Consider the following 21,523-nt stretch of genomic DNA (forward strand, 5'->3'; position numbering starts at 1 on the left):
TACACAGGAACTGTAGAAGTTCAAATGTGTGCCCTTTATTAAGTAAAAGGTTAGTATTCATGCTTTAAAAAAAACCTATATGGCGTGGTAAGAGCCTGGTCAAAAAGTCAGTAAAGGGAAGGGAAGTAGCTTGACATAATATGTTTTCAGTGTGAATTCTTAATAGTTATTTTAACCCCTTAGTTATAGCCAACAGGGGGGTTAATACTGATTTTTCTAGGCTCTAAATTGCTAATTCAAGTTAAGTGTTACAAAATATTCAGACATGCCAGGTCAGGAGAGTCAGACATTTATGCACCTAAGAGCAAAACAAGCAAGCAATAATACTCCTTTCTAAAAGCCTATTTGAAAGTTGGAGTTATATTATTTTTCCTGGAAATGCAAATTTGTTATACCTAATGTTTTCTTGGCAGGTCATATGCTGCATCATGTGAAGATTGGGTTAAAGGTAAAACAGTGTGTCCATCAAATCCCCTCCATCATAATGGAAGCAACAATTCAGCCAATTACCCGCACAGTGCTCCGAGTTCGGCTGAACATCGCTCCTGACTTCACGTGGAATGATCAGGTAAAAAAAAAGGAGGTGGAGGAAAGACGGGAAACATTAATTTATCTTCTGTAAAGGAGATGATCACAGGGAGTCCATAGCTGTTTGGATAAGAAAAAAAATATTTATTTTAGCTAAAAAGCAAATTTGATAATAGGAATGGAATGACCTTTAAGACTTTTGTAGAAGGCGGCACACAAAGATCATCTTTTTATTTCTGTTGTTATAGGATTGTGCTGTTTATAACATGTTGAAGCAAGTGCTTATACTGAATATTAATAGTAGTCACACACAGATTTGAGTTATGTACCCAAAAAGGAGAAGCAAGAAAAAGGGAGGCACGGATAGTTCTCTGAACTATGAATGAATGTCAAATGCCGAAAATCATTGAAATACAGTTCACGTGTGCCAAGTTCTGCTGCTCTTTATGGCTTTACAAGTGTACATTCACAACATCAGTGCCTTTTTTTCTGTTGGGACTTATATGAACAGAAAAACTGAGATATGTTTGGAATTATATTCATCTATATTTTGTGGTGCAAATTTATATGAAAGGAGTTGTACTAGTTGCACATTTAGATTTATCTACACCCTTTGATTCAGAATCTGTTTATTAGAAATAGATTTAAGATAAATCTAAATTAAATACAAATGTCCACATGGGGGCATTATATTGTTGCAGGTTATATTGAAAGTTATATTGAAACTTTCTACAGAAACAAGGCAAAGATACCTCAATGGGCAAGCCTATTTTTCGTTTTTTTTACGCTTAGGAGATTTACGCTTAAGATAAATTATTCTGAAAGGTGAATATTATGTATCTGTTCTTTTATTTAAAAAATAATTTTAAAATCCCTTAGATTACAAATTTACCTTAATCGCAAGTAAATTAGAGTTTTATTCCACAAACATTTAGATTATTTTAGAATTTATTTTCCCTGCCTAAAGGCTTTTTCTTTTCTTTTGGAAGTTTCACCAAGTTATCTTATGAATGGGAGATTAATGATCAAAATATAGCAAGTTAGATTTTGTTTGCTACCTGGATTTATTACAGAAATACTTGAATGGATTCCTAACATGAATTATAACGTGAATTATTTTTTGCTGCCTTATTTATGTGCAATACTTCAGAAGGCAAACAAGCATTACTTTTTAGGATTGAAACAAGTTTTTATTGTTCAATCTTTCATCCACTTTACCTGTAATCTATTAAAGTCAAAAAATCCCACGACTGTTCTTCATATTAAACTGTATCTTAATACAAAGTAATTTCTCAATCCATTTTTATTTTTTTCTACAAAATCTAGGTTCTTCTATATTTCTACAAATTGAAAAGGGGTCCACACCGAATTATACTCTCTTATTTTGATTCTGAACTTCTAAAGTTATAGCAAAACTTCAGCAAAAATCTATTTTCTGCTATGACCCCTTGACACATCCTAATGGTTGCTTTGGAAACATTATGATCGTTTTATCAATTTAACTTACGGAGCTCTTTTTTGTGAATTTGTGTATTGGTACTTATCAAAACTTGGAAAACTTTTTTTGTCTTTTTTTTTTAATTTTTGTAAGGTAGCTGTTGATTTTCTTGTTTCTTCAGGTAAATGAAATTTCTATCACAGTAAATAAACAAAAAAAAATGTTAAATTTTAATATTCTCTGAAAATGAATAACTGTCATTTAAATTCAACCATTGACACTCCAAAACTGCTTCTCCATCATCACACAGTATTTTAGCAAGTTATTCAGAACAACACTATAGAAACTTATAGGTCTAACTGTAATTGGTACGAAAACTAGCTGCCAGAAAATTCCGTTCAAGGAATGGGAGTAGTCAAATAAAATCAGAATATTAAAAATTTAAATACCATACTTAACTGAAATACCTCGCTTGGCTAATATTTCATGGTTTTAAGACTGTTCCTTTACCTGGGCAATTAATTCTAGAACAATCTCATCACAAATTTTGCACTTGCCTTTACAAGAGAAAGAAGACATGTTTCGGTAGTCGTGAGATATGACATCATCTTGATCTTTAATAGCTGCAGTTTTCAGTGCTGGGAGCCCTTAAGTTCAGTAAAAGCGTGTGAGCCATATCCCAGTGGAAAATTCTTGTTATATTGTTAGAAGCAATAAACATACCCAGACAGAGCAAGTAAGCTTTACTGCAGCCAGGAGGAGTCCAGCAGAAATACAGAATAATGCAACTAGTATTAATTAGCTGAGTCATATATCAGACATGCAGTTTTAGGGCACAGTTGCCCAAAATACAGGTATGTGTCATTTCTTAAGAGGTCCCCAGAGTTCTTGAGAATCGTTACTGGAGAGCATGTTGCATTGCCTGTTCCCACATTGCCCTTCTTTCCCCATGCCGCTTTGTCACGGGACTCTCCAAAACTAAGATGCTGTTACAGTTGATAATAAAATTTCTGAGCTTTGAACTTTATTGCGTTTCTTAATTCTTCTTTCTTAAATTCTCCTAAACCCTGACAAAGTAATAGTCTCACTGTAATTTTTCAAAATGTCACCTGCAATGACCTGTGTCCTTTCAGTTTCACTGCTTTGGTTGCCGGTGAAGCTGCTAGTGAAATTCAAATGTAATGAAAATGAATGACAGTGTCTTTACTGTCTATTTATCTATTTTGCAACCGTGTTAAAAAAGAACCTTAGTTCTATTCTTAGTACATATTTTTGTCTTCAAAAGCCAGCACAGACTGTTTTCCAACAAGTACACAATAATGAATTATGCTGAAAATAATGTGTGAATCAATACCAGGTTCCTGTAGCGTTAAAATTGCCATTAGAAGCAACTATGCGCTTTGTGTTTCTTCTTTTTAACTAAAGTTTAGGAATAATTCCAACTTTTTTTTCATCTTCTGGTTTTGTACCTTATCACAGTCCTCATCAAAAACATCAGAAATCTATGTTCATTTAATAGTATGTCTTCCATACTCCCTTACTATGCATTTTTCTTATTCTAGAATTCTTATTCTAGAATATTCAGATATTTAAGTAAAATGCTTGCACATTGGTACAAGTCATTTATTCTGACAAAGAAACAAAAATTCTTAACTGAGCATCCCACCTAGCTATGATTTGTGGCTGGCATTGCAAAATAAGGTACACAACAAAGCAAACAAAAACCTAGGATGGAATAAAGTGTTGCCAAATGGCATGGGAATCATCGAGAGACAGCTCTCTGTTCTTCTCACTTCACCTGTAGCAATGACTAGATCTACAGCCTTCTGAATCCACTTACTGTATCCTTTTAGAAGAGGTAGGAAGAGAGAGAGGAAGAGAGAGGAATGTCACAATTCAGTGTCCAGTTTTTCATGAGAGAATGTTTTTGGCTGAAAAATGAGCAGTGGATAGCAAAAGACAATCCTCTACACAGAATCCAAAGACAGAAGTACAAGGAGGAAAAAGCAGAAGGATTCCTTTTTTAGGAGCCTAGAGGAAACCCTGGGAGTTCAGTCTATTTATAAACAGCTGAGGCACTAACTTCAGTTGCGTTTATATCATGTCAATTTATATTATACATACCTTCAGCAAATTCTTATTGAAACATAATCTTCCAGCAGACTGATCTAATTAGAAATGTTATATTGCTCTTACCTCTGATTTCTATATTTCTGTATTCCTTTGTAAGCCTACATCATTTAGAAATATATCCGATATACCCAGCAAATCTAGAGAATTTCATTACAACTATAACAAAGCTATCTTTTCTCTCTTAAAGGTACATGGCACTGTTGGAGAGCCCTGGTGGATTTGGGTAGAAGACCCTACTAATGATCACATTTATCATTCAGAGTACTTCATCATTCAAAAAAAACAGGTAATGGATTTTATTCAGAATTTCATAGCAAGACAAAATAAAGTTAGCGAGATGCAGATTTGTAAGGTCAAACAGTATTTTGACCTAAGCAGATTTTCAAATCAGTAGCACAGCTTTCAGTTTCAGATGTGCGTGATAAGCTTGGACTTCCACAAAGATGTTTTCTAATCTCAGATGTCCCTTTTTCTCCTCCTCCTTTGGTGCGACAGTTATTTCCAGGTGAAAAAAGAAAGACTGTAGTGGTTTTGTCTGTTAAAGAAAAAGATGAAAAGCCAGCCTTATTTTTATCTTTTGAAGTCCATGGAAACAAAATCCATTCCCAGTGGTGAAATATTTTATAAAGATGTGAACATTTTGCACGTGGAGTTGCACACATACTTTATTGCTTTGTGTTGATAATGCTTATGGAAGTGAGGCAAACTATGATTTTTCAAGTTACTGATTTGTCTGTTCAGTAATTATTCTCTACATGTTTGCATTAGGTCATTACTAAAGAACCTCAACTGCTGGTGTTCACAATCCCAATTTTTGAACCTCTTCCTTCTCAATATTACATTCGAGCTGTGTCCGATAGATGGTTAGGAGCAGAGGCTGTATGTATCATAAATTTTCAACATTTGATTCTTCCAGAGAGACATCCACCCCACACAGGTAACTTCAAATTTGATCATTTTGTTTTAATTCATCTTGCTTATATTGGTTTTCCTTACGATAGTGCAATAAATCTCTTAACTTCTGCTTCATCGTCGAAAAGTATGTGGAATTTCACTTTGTGATATATTTGTATTATTGAGACCATTTCTTCACTAACTTTAAAGCTCTCTAAAATTTTAAATTCCTGAACAAAAAGCAGCTCATTTCATCTCAACATGATACCAGCCTTTTAGTTACTCCAGGTTCTCTATAAACCATAGGAAAATTGAAACTGTCATATAAAATTAAGCAAATCTCTATGTTACAGTATGTCTTATCTTAGTGCTTGTAAGCGTTACATTTCTTCTGGACTGGTTAAAAATAATCTTAGAGTGGATGGTTGTATTATAGAAGGCATTCGAAGAAAAAACAAATGGTTAAAATTTTGAAAATACGAAACATTTTACTATTTTTACTAAAATAAATTCATCATAGCAAGTACTGTTACAGTACCAAACATCGCATCTCAACTCAGCATTGCTGATCAAGTCATGGCCTTCCCCTCCCCCTCCTTTTTTAACACTTGGCACAGAAGCATATGTTTGTGTTTTGTTTCTTTTTTTCTGGATACATAAATTGCTTTATACATTCATTGTGCCTGATGTCATTGTAAAACCTTTCCACTGTAATTACATTTGGCTCATCTAGCAGTCTGTGAAGTGAGTGCCTTCAGAAATACTCAGTTCTCATACAGTGTTGTCCTTTGGCATGCATAAATTCACATGTGTTTGTGAAGTGTTTAGCTATTGTTATACTGTACCTACGCTGTCTGGAAAAGCATGTGTAACCTTTTTATCTAATTGACTGATCACTGACTACTATTCAGAAGAAACAGAAAGATATTTACACATCACCAGTTGTGGAGCCTCTAGGATTTATGGTAATTGATTTCAATTCCCATCTGGTTCCCACTCAACAATGAAGTACGTAGAGGCCCTACTAGGCAAAAAACCTTCTTTCTCCTCAACAGAGCCCAAGAAATCACAGTTTCAGTGGGAATGATAAAACAGCCATAAGGTATCAGTGAAAAGCATGTGAAGAATATTAGGCATCATTGCCTCAGTAGATTTTATGACTCCCATATCATACCTTAATGTGAAGCACCCTGTGAAAAGACAATGAGACCTCCAGCCACAAAAAAAAAAAAAAATCAAACTTCAAAGCAAGCATCTGCATAGCAGAATCACTGCAGTCTCCTTAATTTGGTAGGATTCCAAATCCAATCTGGTTATATATATCATCTTCCAAATTCCACAATCTCTAATTGTTTGAATAGCAGATGCCCTCAAGATATATTGAGAATCATATATTGAAAGGCTGTTTGTTTATTTATTAAGATTATGTCTTTAATTACATGTTTAGAGGATTAGATGCAAAATTTAGTTGTACTCATCTGATTTGTATTACTCCATCAACTTAGAAACTCCAAAGAATCCTTCCTTCTTAAATAGATTTTTTTTCTTGAATCTGAAATACACAGACTATGCTGTCCTCCGACTCCACATTCTATTATGATAAAAAGCTGGACATACATATAATCTAATACAGTGAGTTTAGAACTTAATACAACTGGGTAAAAACAAAACAGCTTTAGGAAAAAGATTGATTTATGCAAATGGCTGGTTCACAGCTATCAGAATACTAACAACAGTACTTGCTGAAATACTTCGAAGCTATAAAATCAACTTCTTATTATTCCTCATCGAAGTTAACAATGACCCAAATGTGGACTCTGTGTCATATGAGATATTAAGTAAAACAATTTCCAGTGTAAGTTGTTTTCCACTGAAGTATTGGTTAATATCTTTATCTTCATTATAAACTATATTATGTCATGGCATCTCTTGTCATGCACTTATGATTATTTTGTTTTTTAGAGCTTCTAGATCTTCAGCCTTTGCCTATCACAGCCTTGGGACATCGGGAATATGAAGTCCTGTACAAATTCACACACTTCAACCCTATCCAGACCCAGATATTTCATACACTTTATCACACAGACTGTAATGTTCTTCTTGGAGCGCCTACAGGTTCTGGAAAAACTGTAGCAGCTGAATTAGCCATCTTTAGAGTTTTTAACAAGTATCCTACATCAAAGGTTTGTAAAATAGGTTTACTAGAATCATTTTGTGTAGGCATGTTTTCAGCGATACAAAAGCCTAGAAAAAGACTATGGCAAACTGAATTTTGCTTTCTCCAGTTTATACCTATCTGGATATAAAATGGTACTGAATTATGTACATTATGCTTTTATTTCAACTTTAGATCAGTGTACATCTAGAGTTAAATCTAAAAACATGACATACAGGCATGCTGGATTTCCTTTTATGTACTTACCTGCATTTCCTGATTTAATCTCCTACTAGCAGTAGAACTGTTTTATAGCCATTAGTTCCTCTCCATGTAAATACAACTAGCCCAGTGTCTCTCTTATTTAAACAAATAAGTTGCAATTAATTGCTACAAGCCAATTTTCTGTTCCAACTTGCCCGTGTTTTATTTCTTAAATTGTATAAAAGCTGAACAACTTCTCTTTTGGGATTTTGTTTGCAAAGTGAATATATATCTGTATCTTGATTAGCCATCTTGTCTTAGTTAACCACATTTTAGCTTTAAAGTCTTTTGAAAAGATATTTGTGTCTGACTGTGAGATTTAACCAAAGAATAACGTTTGAAATTAACAGAAATCTTGTACATAAATCCCTTATTCATGTTTAAAATTTCAATATCTTCATGTAATTTGTTAGTCCAAGTGAGGTAAACAAGACACACATACATTTTCAGCTTATCTGTTAGACTTACAAAGTAGGCAATTCTCAAAGGAATATATCTTTTAGGTTTTAATAAAGCTGAGAACCTGGGTATACATTTTAAAGAATATATGTGAATTCTTCATGTAGCAGTTTCTTCATGTTCAACAGCTTCAGAATATTTATCCATAAATCTGTAAATAAATATTGTTTCTACATGTCAGAGTATGCTTCCCTGCACAGCAGGCTTCTTTGAGGAAAATATTGCAACATTTTGCTTAAAGTAATCAGCTTTTTAATTTAATTGGCAATGTTTTAATGATTTAATGACATAACTAGAAATCAGGTAAGATATTGCTTCCTGGAAATTCTGATTATTTCTGTTCTAGAATGTTAGCTTGCAGATTTTATAGTCTTGGCAAAAAATGGCATTATTTATATAAGCGGGTTTTGATATTAAATGCTATGATAAATACTTCCATTTAAAGAAATTATTCTTACTCTTTCTTAATTTATTTGCTTGTTAATGGCTCAGGAAACAAAGCAGTATTTTCAAGTGTTGTCTGTTTTAAATATAATCCTGTTGTAGGTCATTTGAGGAACTCAGGCCTTAATCGTTTTGTAGATAATGAGTATGTTCAAATCTCACAAGTATTAAATAATTTTTTCCCTTGTAGGTACACTTTAATAAAGGTTTCTTGTTTAACATCTGGTTTTGTGACTTTTCTTTTGCAGGCAGTGTATATTGCGCCCTTAAAAGCACTCGTTCGTGAAAGAATTGAGGACTGGAAAGTTAGGATTGAAGAAAAACTTGGTAAAAAGTATGTTTCTCCTTACCTAATCAGAGAAATAAGAAGCAAAAGAACAGCCCATCAAGTATCAATAAAATCTACAGAATACTTTTGAGTATTTCAAAATAGGTTTTGATTGTATACTATCCTTCAAATTTCTAGTACTTAAAAAATGCTATCAATAGTCATTGTAGTGATAGCAAAATCAAAACTAAAAAAGGGGCATACTTTGATACCCAGCTATTTTTATTCTCATTACTTGCCAGTATAACAAATATGAAGCTCAGATTTCTCTCTGCAGTATCCTTGGAAGTTGAAATTGCAATCCAAAATAAGCTTTCTTTAGAAACCTCAGCTATAAGGAACTCATAGGAGTTGCATGAACTGTATACTGGTATTCATATATTGTCCTTCATATATAAATTGGATATAATTTTATTTCTTGGGAACTTTAATTTCTTGCTGATCTTCTCAGGTGTTGGAGTTCAGCCATTACTTTATGACATATAAGGTATATCAGTCATGTAGATGCTTTCCAAAATTATACTTTCTTGAGTTAAAAATTATATCAATAGGATGCATTATTTAGGGCCTTTTCGTTTCCTATATATAGCTTTTTTGTAAGTTAAAACTCAAAGTACCCCACAGGTTTTAATAGAAAGAGGTGCTACTCTATGTACATGAAATTACCAGTGAGATTCCTGCTATTATCATAGCAGTGACTTATTAATTGGCAATTTTTTTTTTTTTTGCTATTTTAATGGCCTATGAGGATAAATTATTTGCCTCATAATTTTAAAATATTTTCAGGTATTATTTCCTTTTTGAAACTTACTCTATTACTTGTGACTGAAATTTTGAACAGAAGATGTACATTACTTTGAAGAATTTTTATTAGATGTTCAACTGGATGTAGAATGTGTCATGGAAATGTCAAAAATCCATTATATTCAGCCTAAAATGATGGATCATCTCAAATGCTGTTCATAGAACTTGAAAGGATAGTAAGGCAAACAACTGGAATTGCTAATCTTCCCAAAAAATGACCTCAGGATAATTTCTGCTCCAATCTTAATGGAACTTCACCAGCAAATGCAGATACACTGCAATCGTTATTCAAACCAGAGATCTATGCAGAACAGCAGACAGCAACTTGGTAGCTTTCTAGAAAGCTTTCATCCTGGCTATGACAGGATGTTATGATTCACATTATATCCTACTAATATTCTTATATTATCTTCATTTTGAAAAATTAACCATAGATGGTTTGGGACTCATATTCACCCTCTTTATATGGTTTTGCTAAGGGATGGTATTTGGTATTTATATGGTATTTGCTAGGAAAACAGAGAGACAGGTTTATTTACTTAAAACAATTTTGAAAATCCTGTTAGAAGTATTTAACCAGAAACAAAATTACTTTGCTTCATTTTGTTTCTTCTGTCTTTTAAGAGTTAATGTTTAGGAGTTAATATTTGAACGTTGAGATGTTCTAAAGCTTTGTAAAGCCAAGCCACCGTCTTTCTCGATTACAGGGTTGTAGAGTTGACAGGAGACGTGACTCCTGATATGAGAGCTATTGCCCAGGCTGACCTGATTGTCACTACCCCAGAGAAATGGGATGGTGTCAGCAGAAGCTGGCAGAACAGAAGCTATGTTCAGAAAGTTTCCATTCTTATCATAGATGAGATCCATCTGCTAGGTGAGCATGTTTTGTTGTTTTTAATCAGAATCGTTGCTAAATTTGAAGAAGTGTGCTGGTACTTATGACGTGAATATACTTTTTGACATCTGAACCTTTTCTTTTTCTCTGTTTTTCAATGGACTTTTCATTTACTAGGGGATGAGAGAGGCCCAGTATTGGAAGTCATTGTGTCTCGAACAAACTTCATCTCATCTCACACAGAGAAGCCTGTAAGAGTAGTTGGTTTATCCACTGCTTTAGCAAATGCCAGAGACCTTGCTGACTGGCTAAATATTAACCAGGTATGAAAAATGTTTCAGAAGATGGATATGTATTTGTGCTGCAGAAAAACAAAATAGCAATTTATAAGATAATTCAAGGTTAAACTTGAAAAAAATGTTTTCTTGTAGATGGGTCTGTTCAACTTCCGACCATCAGTACGCCCAGTTCCTCTGGAGGTGCACATTCAGGGCTTCCCTGGCCAGCATTACTGTCCTCGCATGGCTAGCATGAACAAACCTGCATTTCAGGGTAAGCAATAAGCTCCTAGACCTTTTCCTTCTTTCTGTAAAAGAAAAAAAGACTTTGAGCACTTTACACAGTTCATTTGCAGCACATTTACAACACGTGTTACTGTATGTAATCTTGGCATGTATAGGGGGAATCTGCTCTGCTAATGGCCCAAAGCTATTTGTCTGAAACATGAAGTGTGCTGCAAATGCGATATATAACAGAGGAATGTAATGTATTTAGAACAGAAGAATAAAATTAGTGCTAATGAAGGGGAAATAAAATGTGTTTTCTCTTAGTGTTTGACACCATAAAGAAACATTTGTGTAAAAATATTTGAAATTTAGAAAGTAATAAAACCATTCATATTATTAATCTGTTGAGGTATTTTCATATGGACCACTGTATGTAAGCATTAAAAAAATTGTGAACAGAAGTTGCAAGTCAGACTAACCTCCTATAATTCTAGTTTCAAAGCAATAACCATAAAATTCAAAATTTGTAGTGCATCCAGATATGCTTCTGTTTTCAATTTTTTATTCTTAACAAAGCTGGCAAGCAGGATAGATTTAAGAAAAACTCTCGTATTTTATTTGAACATGTTTTGTTTTGGTTACATAAGGAATATTTATTATATCAATTAAAAATAACCTCCAAAATAAATTTTGTAATGTGAACTGCTGTTGATTGTGAGGTGACATTTGTGAGGTGACTTTTTAGCTGCTTTAATTAGCCTTATGACAGAAGCAAAGTATTGATTGTGGACTAGAGACCAATCTTGACAGCTCAGATTATTTACACCTCCACAAGAGCATTGTACAAAAACACTAATGAACAATAAATCTGTCTTGGGCTGTTCTGCCACACCTGTTCCTGAAGCAACAAAAATCCATTAGATGCTGGGCTTTTAAAATATATAGATATATAGGCATATATAGTTGTAAGATATAAATACACATGAATTATCCTATTTCAATAATTTCACAACTATAGTGTGTGTGTATGCAGGAGCACATGCTCGGTAGTATTCATGAACTGGGGAACAATATGTGATGGTGGATAGTATGAAATAGTTTTCAGAAATTAACAATGCATAAATTTAATTGCTAGAATGAGAATTACATGAGAAAACAAACAAATGGATTTATAAGAGATTTAGAGAGTATTTGAAATTCGGCATATACCTGTTTATACCTCAAGTGCTTGTTGATGTTAGAAATCTGTAGACGTATGATTTATTGAGGGCTTTTTCCCCACTTGTTTGACATGATATAGTCAAGGTTATTTCAGCATTTCCACGGCAATACTTATTCTGAGACCATAAAAATTTTGCTGCAACATGAAATTTTTCAAACATGGGCTGAGCAAAAAAATGCTTTTTTAAAAAGTCCTAAAACATAATTGGTTTAAATATATCAGAGTAATTAGTAAACAACTGAAACAAAGTTCTTTTGTACCATAATGCCCATCTTTCACAGCAGCTGTTAGAAAGTCACTTTCTACCTTTTTTACCTTTTCTGGTTTTGAAATGATTGAAGTGATCCTTTGCAGGCAGATATGAGTTTATGCAGTCTGAGCTCTGGGTCAGGCAGAAAGCAAGTTTTGGACCTTGATGGTGCTTAGCCTGAGATAACATATCCCAACAGGGTAGAAAAACATAACATAGTTATTAGGCTGAGATAGAGAAATTCACAAGCTTTGAAGTCTAGAAAGCTTGTCCAGGTTTTGTGGTGTTTTGGTGGGGTTTTTTTTCCTAACTGCTTCTCTTAAGTCTTTAGCTTACAATGATTACGGAAGTAGCAGGGCAAATTAACTCCGATTCAGCTAAACATAGTTATATGATCTTTGATTCAGAGGTGATATATGCTCACCTCAGTTGTAACTATCTGGCAGAATAGAGACATACCTGTCTATCGTCTGCAGAAAGGCATATCAGCTGTCTAGGTATTGCAAAGAGAAACTCTGATTTTTGTCATTAAAGGGCCTAATTCTCAAGTTCTGTTTTCCTCAACAGCAATTCGGAGTCATTCTCCAGCCAAGCCTGTTCTTATTTTTGTGTCATCCAGACGTCAGACAAGACTTACTGCCTTAGATCTGATAGCTTTCCTAGCCACCGAGGATGATCCCAAACAATGGCTTAAGATGGATGAAAGAGAGGTAGAATCATTTTAGCTGCTTTATTTGTGCTTTGCTTCTATTTTATTGATGTTTGTTTGAAAAGAAAATACATCTAAAACAAAGGAGTCATTTGAGGGTAGATCTTGAAACAGCTATGCATATGCTAAATTTCAATATGTATTAAAACTAGTGCCAATATTGAGACTATATAAGCATTTTTGCAAGAGCTGAACTTTGGAACGCAAACTCTTTTATCTTTGGTTTTCCTGCATATCTATTATTAATGCTAGCTTCATTGTCCCAGACAACATATATCACATGATACAAGTCTTTGATACAAAGATAAGACAAAGAATAAAAGAAAAAAGACTAGTGTTCTCCAAAGTTTACAGCTGGAAATCTGTGACATATAGACATTGAGTTGGAATTTAAACCAAATCTCTTCCAGTGTTTTAGGAGCAAAATCATCCTTCTCATAAGATAACTCTATGTGTAGAGGGGTTTGTATATGTATATATATTTGTGTGTATATATGTACATATGTATATACATGTGTCTATCCATCTATATTCATACATACATATAGACAAATATACTGCAGAACCAACAATTTAGGAATGGTTCAGTCTTGTGTATCAATGAAATAAATCAATGTTATATAAAAAAAAAAAAGATCGCTTCTGCCAATATCTCTATTACAAGAACATTAAGATTACAAAGTCAAATACTCAGATTTTAAGCAATGCTGGAGTAAAGGTTTAATTTTTTGTTCTTTTTCAAGCAGTACAATCTTCAATTACATTTTCTTGTATTGTTTCTAAAAAAATCCTTCTTTCATTTACTGCAAAACATGAATGATGGTCAAATAATAAACAACCATTCAGTGGTTTATAGTATATCATTGCTTCTAAACAATTCTTTGGTTGATATTCAGATTTCCTAGATTTTGGAAGTTAGCGTTCTCTAATGGTTGCAGACCTTCTGCATAGGAATTTCTGTGATAATATAGGGCCAAAACACAGCAAAATGCATGACTGATAAATACAAGGCCCAAACTGAATATTGTATGAATATTTATATATCAACAGTTGTATGAATAGTTATACAATTGTATACCAGAAATTATATGCCAAAAAGTATAGGTTTCTAGATGACATTATTCGATTTTGTTTGCTCTTTGCAAAAAAATAAGTGTGATTTTTCTGAGATAAAGTATAACATCTGTATCCTTCCTCTTTTGGATGGATTTTAAAAGAGAAAATGGATGTCTTGGCTGATAAACTACTAGTACTAAAAGATGTCCCAATTTGATGCTGCTTTTCTAACCGTATAACCCCTATTTAATGTTTTCTTGAGCGTAACAGAAACATTTCATATCAAAATTATTAGTGCATAGTAGGGTAATCTAGTACCTTGTGCTAGTTTACTGTAGCAATCTCACCTACAATTAGAATATGCAACATGCAGCTTGCCCTAAATAACTTGCATTAATATGAATAGCTTCCTAATGTCCTGTGAGCTACTACTATCCTGAAAAGAACTGTAACTGAAGCTTCTTCACTTGCTGGAAAAGGGTTTTCTGTTAGGAGTCTTTGAATTTTATATGTTTCAGAATATACCTCTGAAGATTTTGAAAGAGGAGCCAACGAGGACAAGCAGACTTTGCATTTATTAGTTTAATAACATTTGCATATGATTTGTATTTGAATTAATAAGCTGAATGTTTGGAGCATAAGATACCTACCAAGTTATTCAGTTCTGATTACGTAAATATAAAAGACTGAGGATTAAGTCGCAAGTTGTTGTATCTTACCACTATTATGCAGAACACAGTTGTGTTTGAAGTACCCACAATTTCAAGTGGACATTTCTTTAAGTAATTATGCGACCAGTTTGTAGTTTTGTGTTTTAAATGAGCATGATTAGCCTAAGTTTCATTTGACATTGAAGCAAAGGACAAAGCTATAGTAGTGCTACATACGTAGTGTATGTACTGCTTAATTCTTTATCCATAATAATTTTTTTTTATTTTAAAATTCTAACTTCAAGTTATATTAAAGTCAAGCTTGGACTAGGTGAAATAGACAAAATTCTCTCCGTATTGCTATAGCATTTTTAAGTTTTAAAAGTAGAATTAGTGAATACTTACTTTGTAGTAGGTATTCTCTACTTTATAGTAGGTGTTCCCTATCTTAAACACTTGCCCAAGTGTTTCTCAATTCCATATGGGATAAAAATGGACCAGACAGAAGAAATAAGTTGTTGTTGCCTTTAAACAACATTTTTTGTTGCCTGTCAGTTTTTCACGTTTGTTTTTTGCCAACCAGTGTTCCTTTAGGGGAACTTATAGACAAATGACTTTATTTTCAAAGTATTTGTAATTGTTAATTGCGAAGTATGGTGAGATATAAGAGATTTTTCATAAATGGGTGTATACAAAGTTTACAAGCTTTACAACAGGCGTTGGCATTTTTCTTCATTCAGCCTTATTTGTATGACATTAATTTTGGCTGACATAAGATTCCTTTGAGAACTCATTGGTTAGTTTTGTTTAGTGGTGTAATTGGTTTTGCTACACGATGGCCGAATGTTAGTCTATGTTTATGTTAGCTTCCTAGTGGGTAGACTTCATAAGGCTTCTTAAAATGCTGTAAACAATGCCATCCATAATAACATCTGGAAAACTGCTACTGAGGTAGACACAGATTCTTACAGCCATTAAAAATGATTTTTCTCTGTTACCCTGCATGGCAGCTTTTCTATGACAGTAACAGAGAGATTCAGGTCTTGTGGGGGAGGGATTGAAGTGGGGAGAGAGACCAATACTGGATCTTTGGTAACTGTTTATCAGCTATGCCATCATCTTAGCTTCCCTCATCTTCTCTGTAGAAATTCTCCCTGTAGTGGTAGTGCCAAACCAGGCTCTCATTTGCAGCATGTGAAGTGTTCTGTTCACAAAACTCCAGATTACTTCTTTTCACCAAGTACTCTCAGATAACAGGCAAATCCATCCCCATCTCTGCCACCCAGCTCCAAGTATCAAATTCAGACAATATTTCAATCAGTTGTATTTCAAAGGACATGAACTTGTATGAAGCTTCTGGAATACATATTTGTATGCATAAATGACATACAGAAACAACCCTTCAACTGTTGCCACCAAAGTAGACAACAGCATGCCTGGATCATGGAGGAATCATACAAGATGTTCTTTCCCTCACAGGAATCAGTAGTCTAACAGGTGCAACTGAATTATAGTCAAGAAGGAATTTTGTTCTACATCCATCTACTGAAAATATAGATTACAGGCAGCTCCATTCGGTTTTGGAGATTATTCTTCCTGGACGCTTTCCTTGAATTTCATGTCTGATGTACAGTTTCGTGCTCATACTCATGTTCCTACAGTATTCAGAAAGTTGAGACAGCAGTCAGTCTTCATAACACTGAACCGTACTTGATGAAAGTTGCTGTTTCTAGTACTGATAAGTTTTCCAATTCTACTGGACATGTTGTTGCACAATAGTTAGATCTGTTTAATAGATTCTATCCAACTAAGTTTCAGGCTATGTGCATGCCTTTTATGAAGAAATGTCCACTCAAATACCTCATGTCTAGTTTGGTCTGAGCAAGGAAGCCTCCAATGATGTTGAAATACCCTACTTACTGAGATTTGATACTTCAAAGCTCATCACTATATTTGCCAATTGCTATGCATAGCACATGCAGAAGTTCTTCAGGATTTAAGCAGGACTGCCACAGTTTGCCCAAAGTAGAGTATGAGTGGGCAGTCTCTTGAAGAAGAAAGAATAGTGGGTTTAGAGCCTTAAAGGTGGGTTTTTTCCTTTTTCTGTAAAGTGTATTGTCCATACACATTCCAAAATGAGCTCTCTATTCATCTTAGGATTTGCAGTCCCAACACAGAGTTTATTTTTCACCAAAGAGTGAAGAAGCAGCTGAAGCTGCCTTCCTTGCCATTTGCAGTAGTTGCAAGGACTCTTCAGTGGACGTCACTCTGTAAAGATCATCCCAGTTATACTTACGAGGCACGGGTGCATCATGACAGAAATGTGAATAGGCAGTGCATCTCAAAGAGAAGACTGCCCCTGTAAATTGAGTAATTCTTTATTTCTTTTTATTGTTCATTGATGCCAGTGTGCCAAAGAAAAAAGAAAACCTTATGCTTACCCTGCCTTTTTGTATAATCATGAGATGATTTTTAAATATAAACTTTCTAGCTAAAATTCTAATTTGGAGCTGTCAGCCAGGACTGTCACGTTCAAGCTTGTGACCCATTACTTATCTTGTTAAAAGGGACAACAGCTCAGATTATCCTTTTGGAAACAGACAGTGCCACCAGTTTGTGGTGGTAAGCTTGGGTAAGATCAGTTATACTGTTCTACATTAGGAGCTGATTAAAGAGGAACAAGTCCTTCTCTTTCAGAAATTGCATCTACATCTGTGGTGGCGGCAGATGTTGCAATCTTTTTACAACATAATTTATTAGAATCAAGTTTTCAGTTTATTTATTTTTCTCTAATGTTTTTACTGCTTTTTGTTTTTAACCTAAAACAAAAGTACAAAGTAGTATTTATTGTTTATTGTTTGAAGTTAGAGTGCAGTTCTCGCCAGCAAACAAGCAGGGTGTTTTTTTATTTGGCGTTTGGATTTTTTTAAAGAAATTTATTCCTTGGCCAGATACTTGGATTTTTTTTTTTATATTTACAGTGCAGGGACTGAGAAGAAATGTACCCATGTACACAGTTTTAACTTTAACCACAATGATTTTTGCATTCTGCTTTGTGCATCATTTTACCATCTGCATCTTGTTAAGACTGTTCTTTATGAAACCTCTAGAAATAACTAAAATCCTGTAGCACAAACATACCTACTGTAATAGTCAATAGTATCCATACCAGACAATAGCCAGCTTCCACTGAATTCAAGGGCACTTGAATGGAGGGCATTCATTGACTCCAAAAGAATGAATCAGGCCCATACTGATTTTGCGATTTTAGAGATGTGAGTGTATAAACATGTGTGAGCCAATTATGGATTTGTATATGTGTTTGTACACTATGTGGAAATATGCATAGACATATGCATGAAAGTGAATTAAATTTTACCGTATAGTTCTGTTTTGCATTGCTAAAAAAACAAACAAACAAAAAAACGAAAAAAAAAACCATCCCAAGAACTGTTGGAAAGACAAAAGATTACTTTTCCTTCAATAACCTTTAAATCAAATAACCTATTATCTTCATGTTATTGTTCTGAGGTAATGCTGTGCTATAAAACAGGAATAGAAGAATCTGGTCTGTGTCATTAATAGGTATATTGCTGTCTTTTAGGTGAGGTTTTTAGTGTTAAATGTATATGTTTTAATAATATATCTCAAGTGTTTAAACCATATTTTTAAATGTTTCTTAAATAATCTTATTGGAGGTGTTTTAGGCATCTTGTTTGTATGGGAGAGTTCTGGAGTATGAGGATGTCAACTCTTCATCAAAAATAATTTTATAAAATGACTTTTTTTCTGCCTTTAAAGATCAGGAGGGTACCCAAGGATGATTTCTAAGTGTTTCACTCATTATAGAAGTTCAACTTCCGTCTACAAGATGTTGTTTTTATGACACAAAAGTGTGTCATAAAAATTAACATTTAGTTATAACAAGGAGATGTTTTTATTTCACTTAACATCTGTAGCAGATGTGAAATATGTAATTATTTTTGTAAAAGACTTCATAACTTTCACGGTTCTTTTGTTTGGCACATCTTTCTTCTATTGGGCATTTTAGACAATTGATAAGCATTATTCAGTGGCATATGGTCTGAGTCTGACGTGCTTTGAAAAGAGTACAGAGTACTAATAATGAGGATTCTGTGAAAATGGGAAAACCAGCACAACAGATATGCTTTGAGAAAGTATGGGTTTTTAGCATCTTGAAACAATATATCACACTCAAAGGGACAGAATTGGGCTGCACAATCTGTTAGCTCATTCTTGTCCAATCTGGTCTCCTCCTTTCTTTTGGAGCCAGCATTGTCATCAACTTGCTGAATTATACTCTGACTGGAATGTATTTCAGGCACAGGGTAATGTATCTACTTAAATGGAATCCTATCTTTCTACAAAAGCTTTTTAAGTATAATAAATTTAAAATATAAAAAAGTTGTATTAGCTTAAAGTAAATGGTTCAACAGTTTACATATGTGCAGGAACAAAGAAAATGACTACTTACTAGTTTGAGAAAAATCTAGCTTGTTCAGAGATTAGAATATGAGAGGTAGAAATAAACTTTATTTTTTATAATAAATATTTTGCAATGCTACTAGAGTCCCAAATTGGTTTTCAAAGGTTTTTTATTAAAAGGTGGATTTCTAATCAACCTAATGTTAAGAAAGCACAGGAGGTATTTTCGTTTGTTCATCAAAAAATCTGTGAAGGATAGCAAAACCTTTTCCACATGGGCCCAATCCTGCCTGTCTTGGAGTCCAGGGGAAAATCCCTCCTTGCATTAAGATCCCTGTATCAGTGTTGTATGGGGTTTTTTATGTCATGTATATTTCCTTAGATTATTTTTAATGTACTTTTTCTGTTCTTAAGATAAAACATATTTTCTTTACCCTTTTATGAGTTAACATTACAGTTGTTTTCAGAAAGATAAATAGTAATGAAGTTATAACAATGCCGAAATGTTAGATTTGTTTTATAGTCATGATGCTGTGTCTGTTTCTGGTTAATGAACCTATTAATTGTGCCATTATTTCTTAATAGAAAGTGATAATATTCTTACGCTACACTGACATAAGAGAGTTATATTTTTAAATAAATTGTCATGAGAATTTTAAGCCTTGGATTGTGCCTATGGGTAAAATAGTTTTGTTTATTACATTGATTTATGTGAAAGTAAGGGGTCAGCTAAAAATGACTAGGATTCCCTGCTGCTAAAATGACAGGATAGTAGTACATGCGCCAGCTCTCCTGCTAAGGGTTCTTTAGTTTTCCTGTGGTAAATTACACTGCTTTGCAGGTATGACTAACAGCACCACAGGCCACCGCTGTAATACAAGTCAGAGGGAGAAGAAAATAACCACCACTGATTGTAAAAGCAAGAAGAACATCTTTGAATAAATTCCCAGCAGTGTGAATTTAGGATGTTTTATGCTGGCAACTACATGGCAAAAAGGTTTAGCTCAGGTTCTGTACTGAAAATAACTAACACTGTAAAACTGCGTGTGCTGAAGGAGCAGTCTAATCGCTATAGACTCATCCAAATCAGCTAATTTGATCCCTGTACTCCTCTAGAGGAAAAGGGAGTTTAGATTCATTATTTTCCCAATACCAAATTCTGCTCATGTGAATTACAAAATAAATGTCATTAGAACTGGCTTGTTCCCTTACATTAAAGACATAACTATCATTAGGTGATGATTCTTGATGCGGAGGAGAAAAATTAATTCACCAATATAGTATCTTTTGTCAGTTTTTGAATGCAGAAATTGAGTACAATGTAAATGCAATAATTTTTTCATTTATTTTTCTGATATTTACCAGTGCTGTTTTCTACTTTTTCATCTTAATTCCCTGTCAAATGTATACATATAACTATTTTTTCTCAAAGTATCTATCTAAGCATAAGGAGCCTGTGCAGTACTAGTACCACTTCATAAATCCATAGCACAAAAAGCATTGATAGGTTCAAAAATATATTTAGTCATGTATGTTGATGGTCATAATTGTAGAGAAAACGGTATACAGGTTCTCATTTTATCGAGCTATTTTTTTGTCTTAGAAGAAAAAAATCTTTAAGATGGGTCATAATTCATGTTGTCTACGCTGCAGTCATGTGTCTACATGGTGACTAGAGAAATCAAAGGTTTGCTGATTGTATCTAGATAGATAAACTTTATCCTTTAACATATCCTCCTTTCATTCAGTTCTTTACTCTCTTCTACTTATCTACCCCTCTTCTTGTTTCCCTTTCCTAAATAGTCATATCCCTTCTTCACTTCTCAATTCATTGCTTTTTTCTTTCTGCTTCCTTTCCTTTCAGTGTTTTATAGTCCCTTTCACTCTGTAACCATCCTTTTCTTTTATACATGCTAGCTCAGTTTATACAACAAACCTTCCATGTCTTACAATATAGGAAACTCTCAGGAACATTCAAGCAACTGCGTTGTGAGGGAAAATAAAGTTTAGGAGCTTCCATTGACAGATCAAATTGATTGGACCAAGCCAAAACTTGAACAGTATTTTTTTTTAAATTGGGTTCTCTGTTACTTTCATCAGTTCTGGTTCTGTTAGTCAATACTACTTCAACAAATAGACTTTTTTAAATGCTTTGTAATTTGCTCTTCCTGACAAAATTGATTGATTTACAAAATCTATATTGTTTGTTTGTTTGTTTGTTTTTAAATCCTGACTATGGACTATTGTATTCTCTGGCTTTTTTATACCTTTTAAGGAGTTTTTTTTATAACAGTAGTGACATATGTTACTTGGGTTTAGATGTGTGAATAATTTTATTAACACTAAGGTCTGAGAATTATAAAACCTAGGAAACATTTAGAGAAGGTTACAATTCTGAACAT

At 33.8% G+C, this 21,523-nt stretch overlaps 1 protein-coding gene across 1 annotated transcript in view; it reads left to right on the forward strand.

The window, feature by feature from the left end:
- Positions 1-413: 413 nt before the first annotated feature.
- LOC104077310 (activating signal cointegrator 1 complex subunit 3) overlaps positions 414-21,523 on the forward strand; it is a gene marked incomplete at both ends in the record, with an annotated part of 71,171 nt that continues 50,061 nt past the window's right edge. The window contains 9 exons of the mRNA XM_009578494.1: positions 414-568; positions 4,287-4,385; positions 4,868-5,036; positions 6,956-7,176; positions 8,564-8,649; positions 10,155-10,321; positions 10,460-10,605; positions 10,714-10,834; positions 12,828-12,970. Of these exons, the coding sequence (XP_009576789.1) occupies positions 414-568; positions 4,287-4,385; positions 4,868-5,036; positions 6,956-7,176; positions 8,564-8,649; positions 10,155-10,321; positions 10,460-10,605; positions 10,714-10,834; positions 12,828-12,970 (1,307 nt within the window). The remainder of the gene's footprint in view (positions 569-4,286; positions 4,386-4,867; positions 5,037-6,955; positions 7,177-8,563; positions 8,650-10,154; positions 10,322-10,459; positions 10,606-10,713; positions 10,835-12,827; positions 12,971-21,523) is intronic.

Source organism: Fulmarus glacialis, unplaced genomic scaffold (assembly GCF_000690835.1).
Source record: "Fulmarus glacialis isolate BGI_N327 unplaced genomic scaffold, ASM69083v1 scaffold35715, whole genome shotgun sequence".
In the NCBI taxonomy this organism is placed as follows: Eukaryota; Metazoa; Chordata; class Aves; order Procellariiformes; family Procellariidae; genus Fulmarus; species Fulmarus glacialis.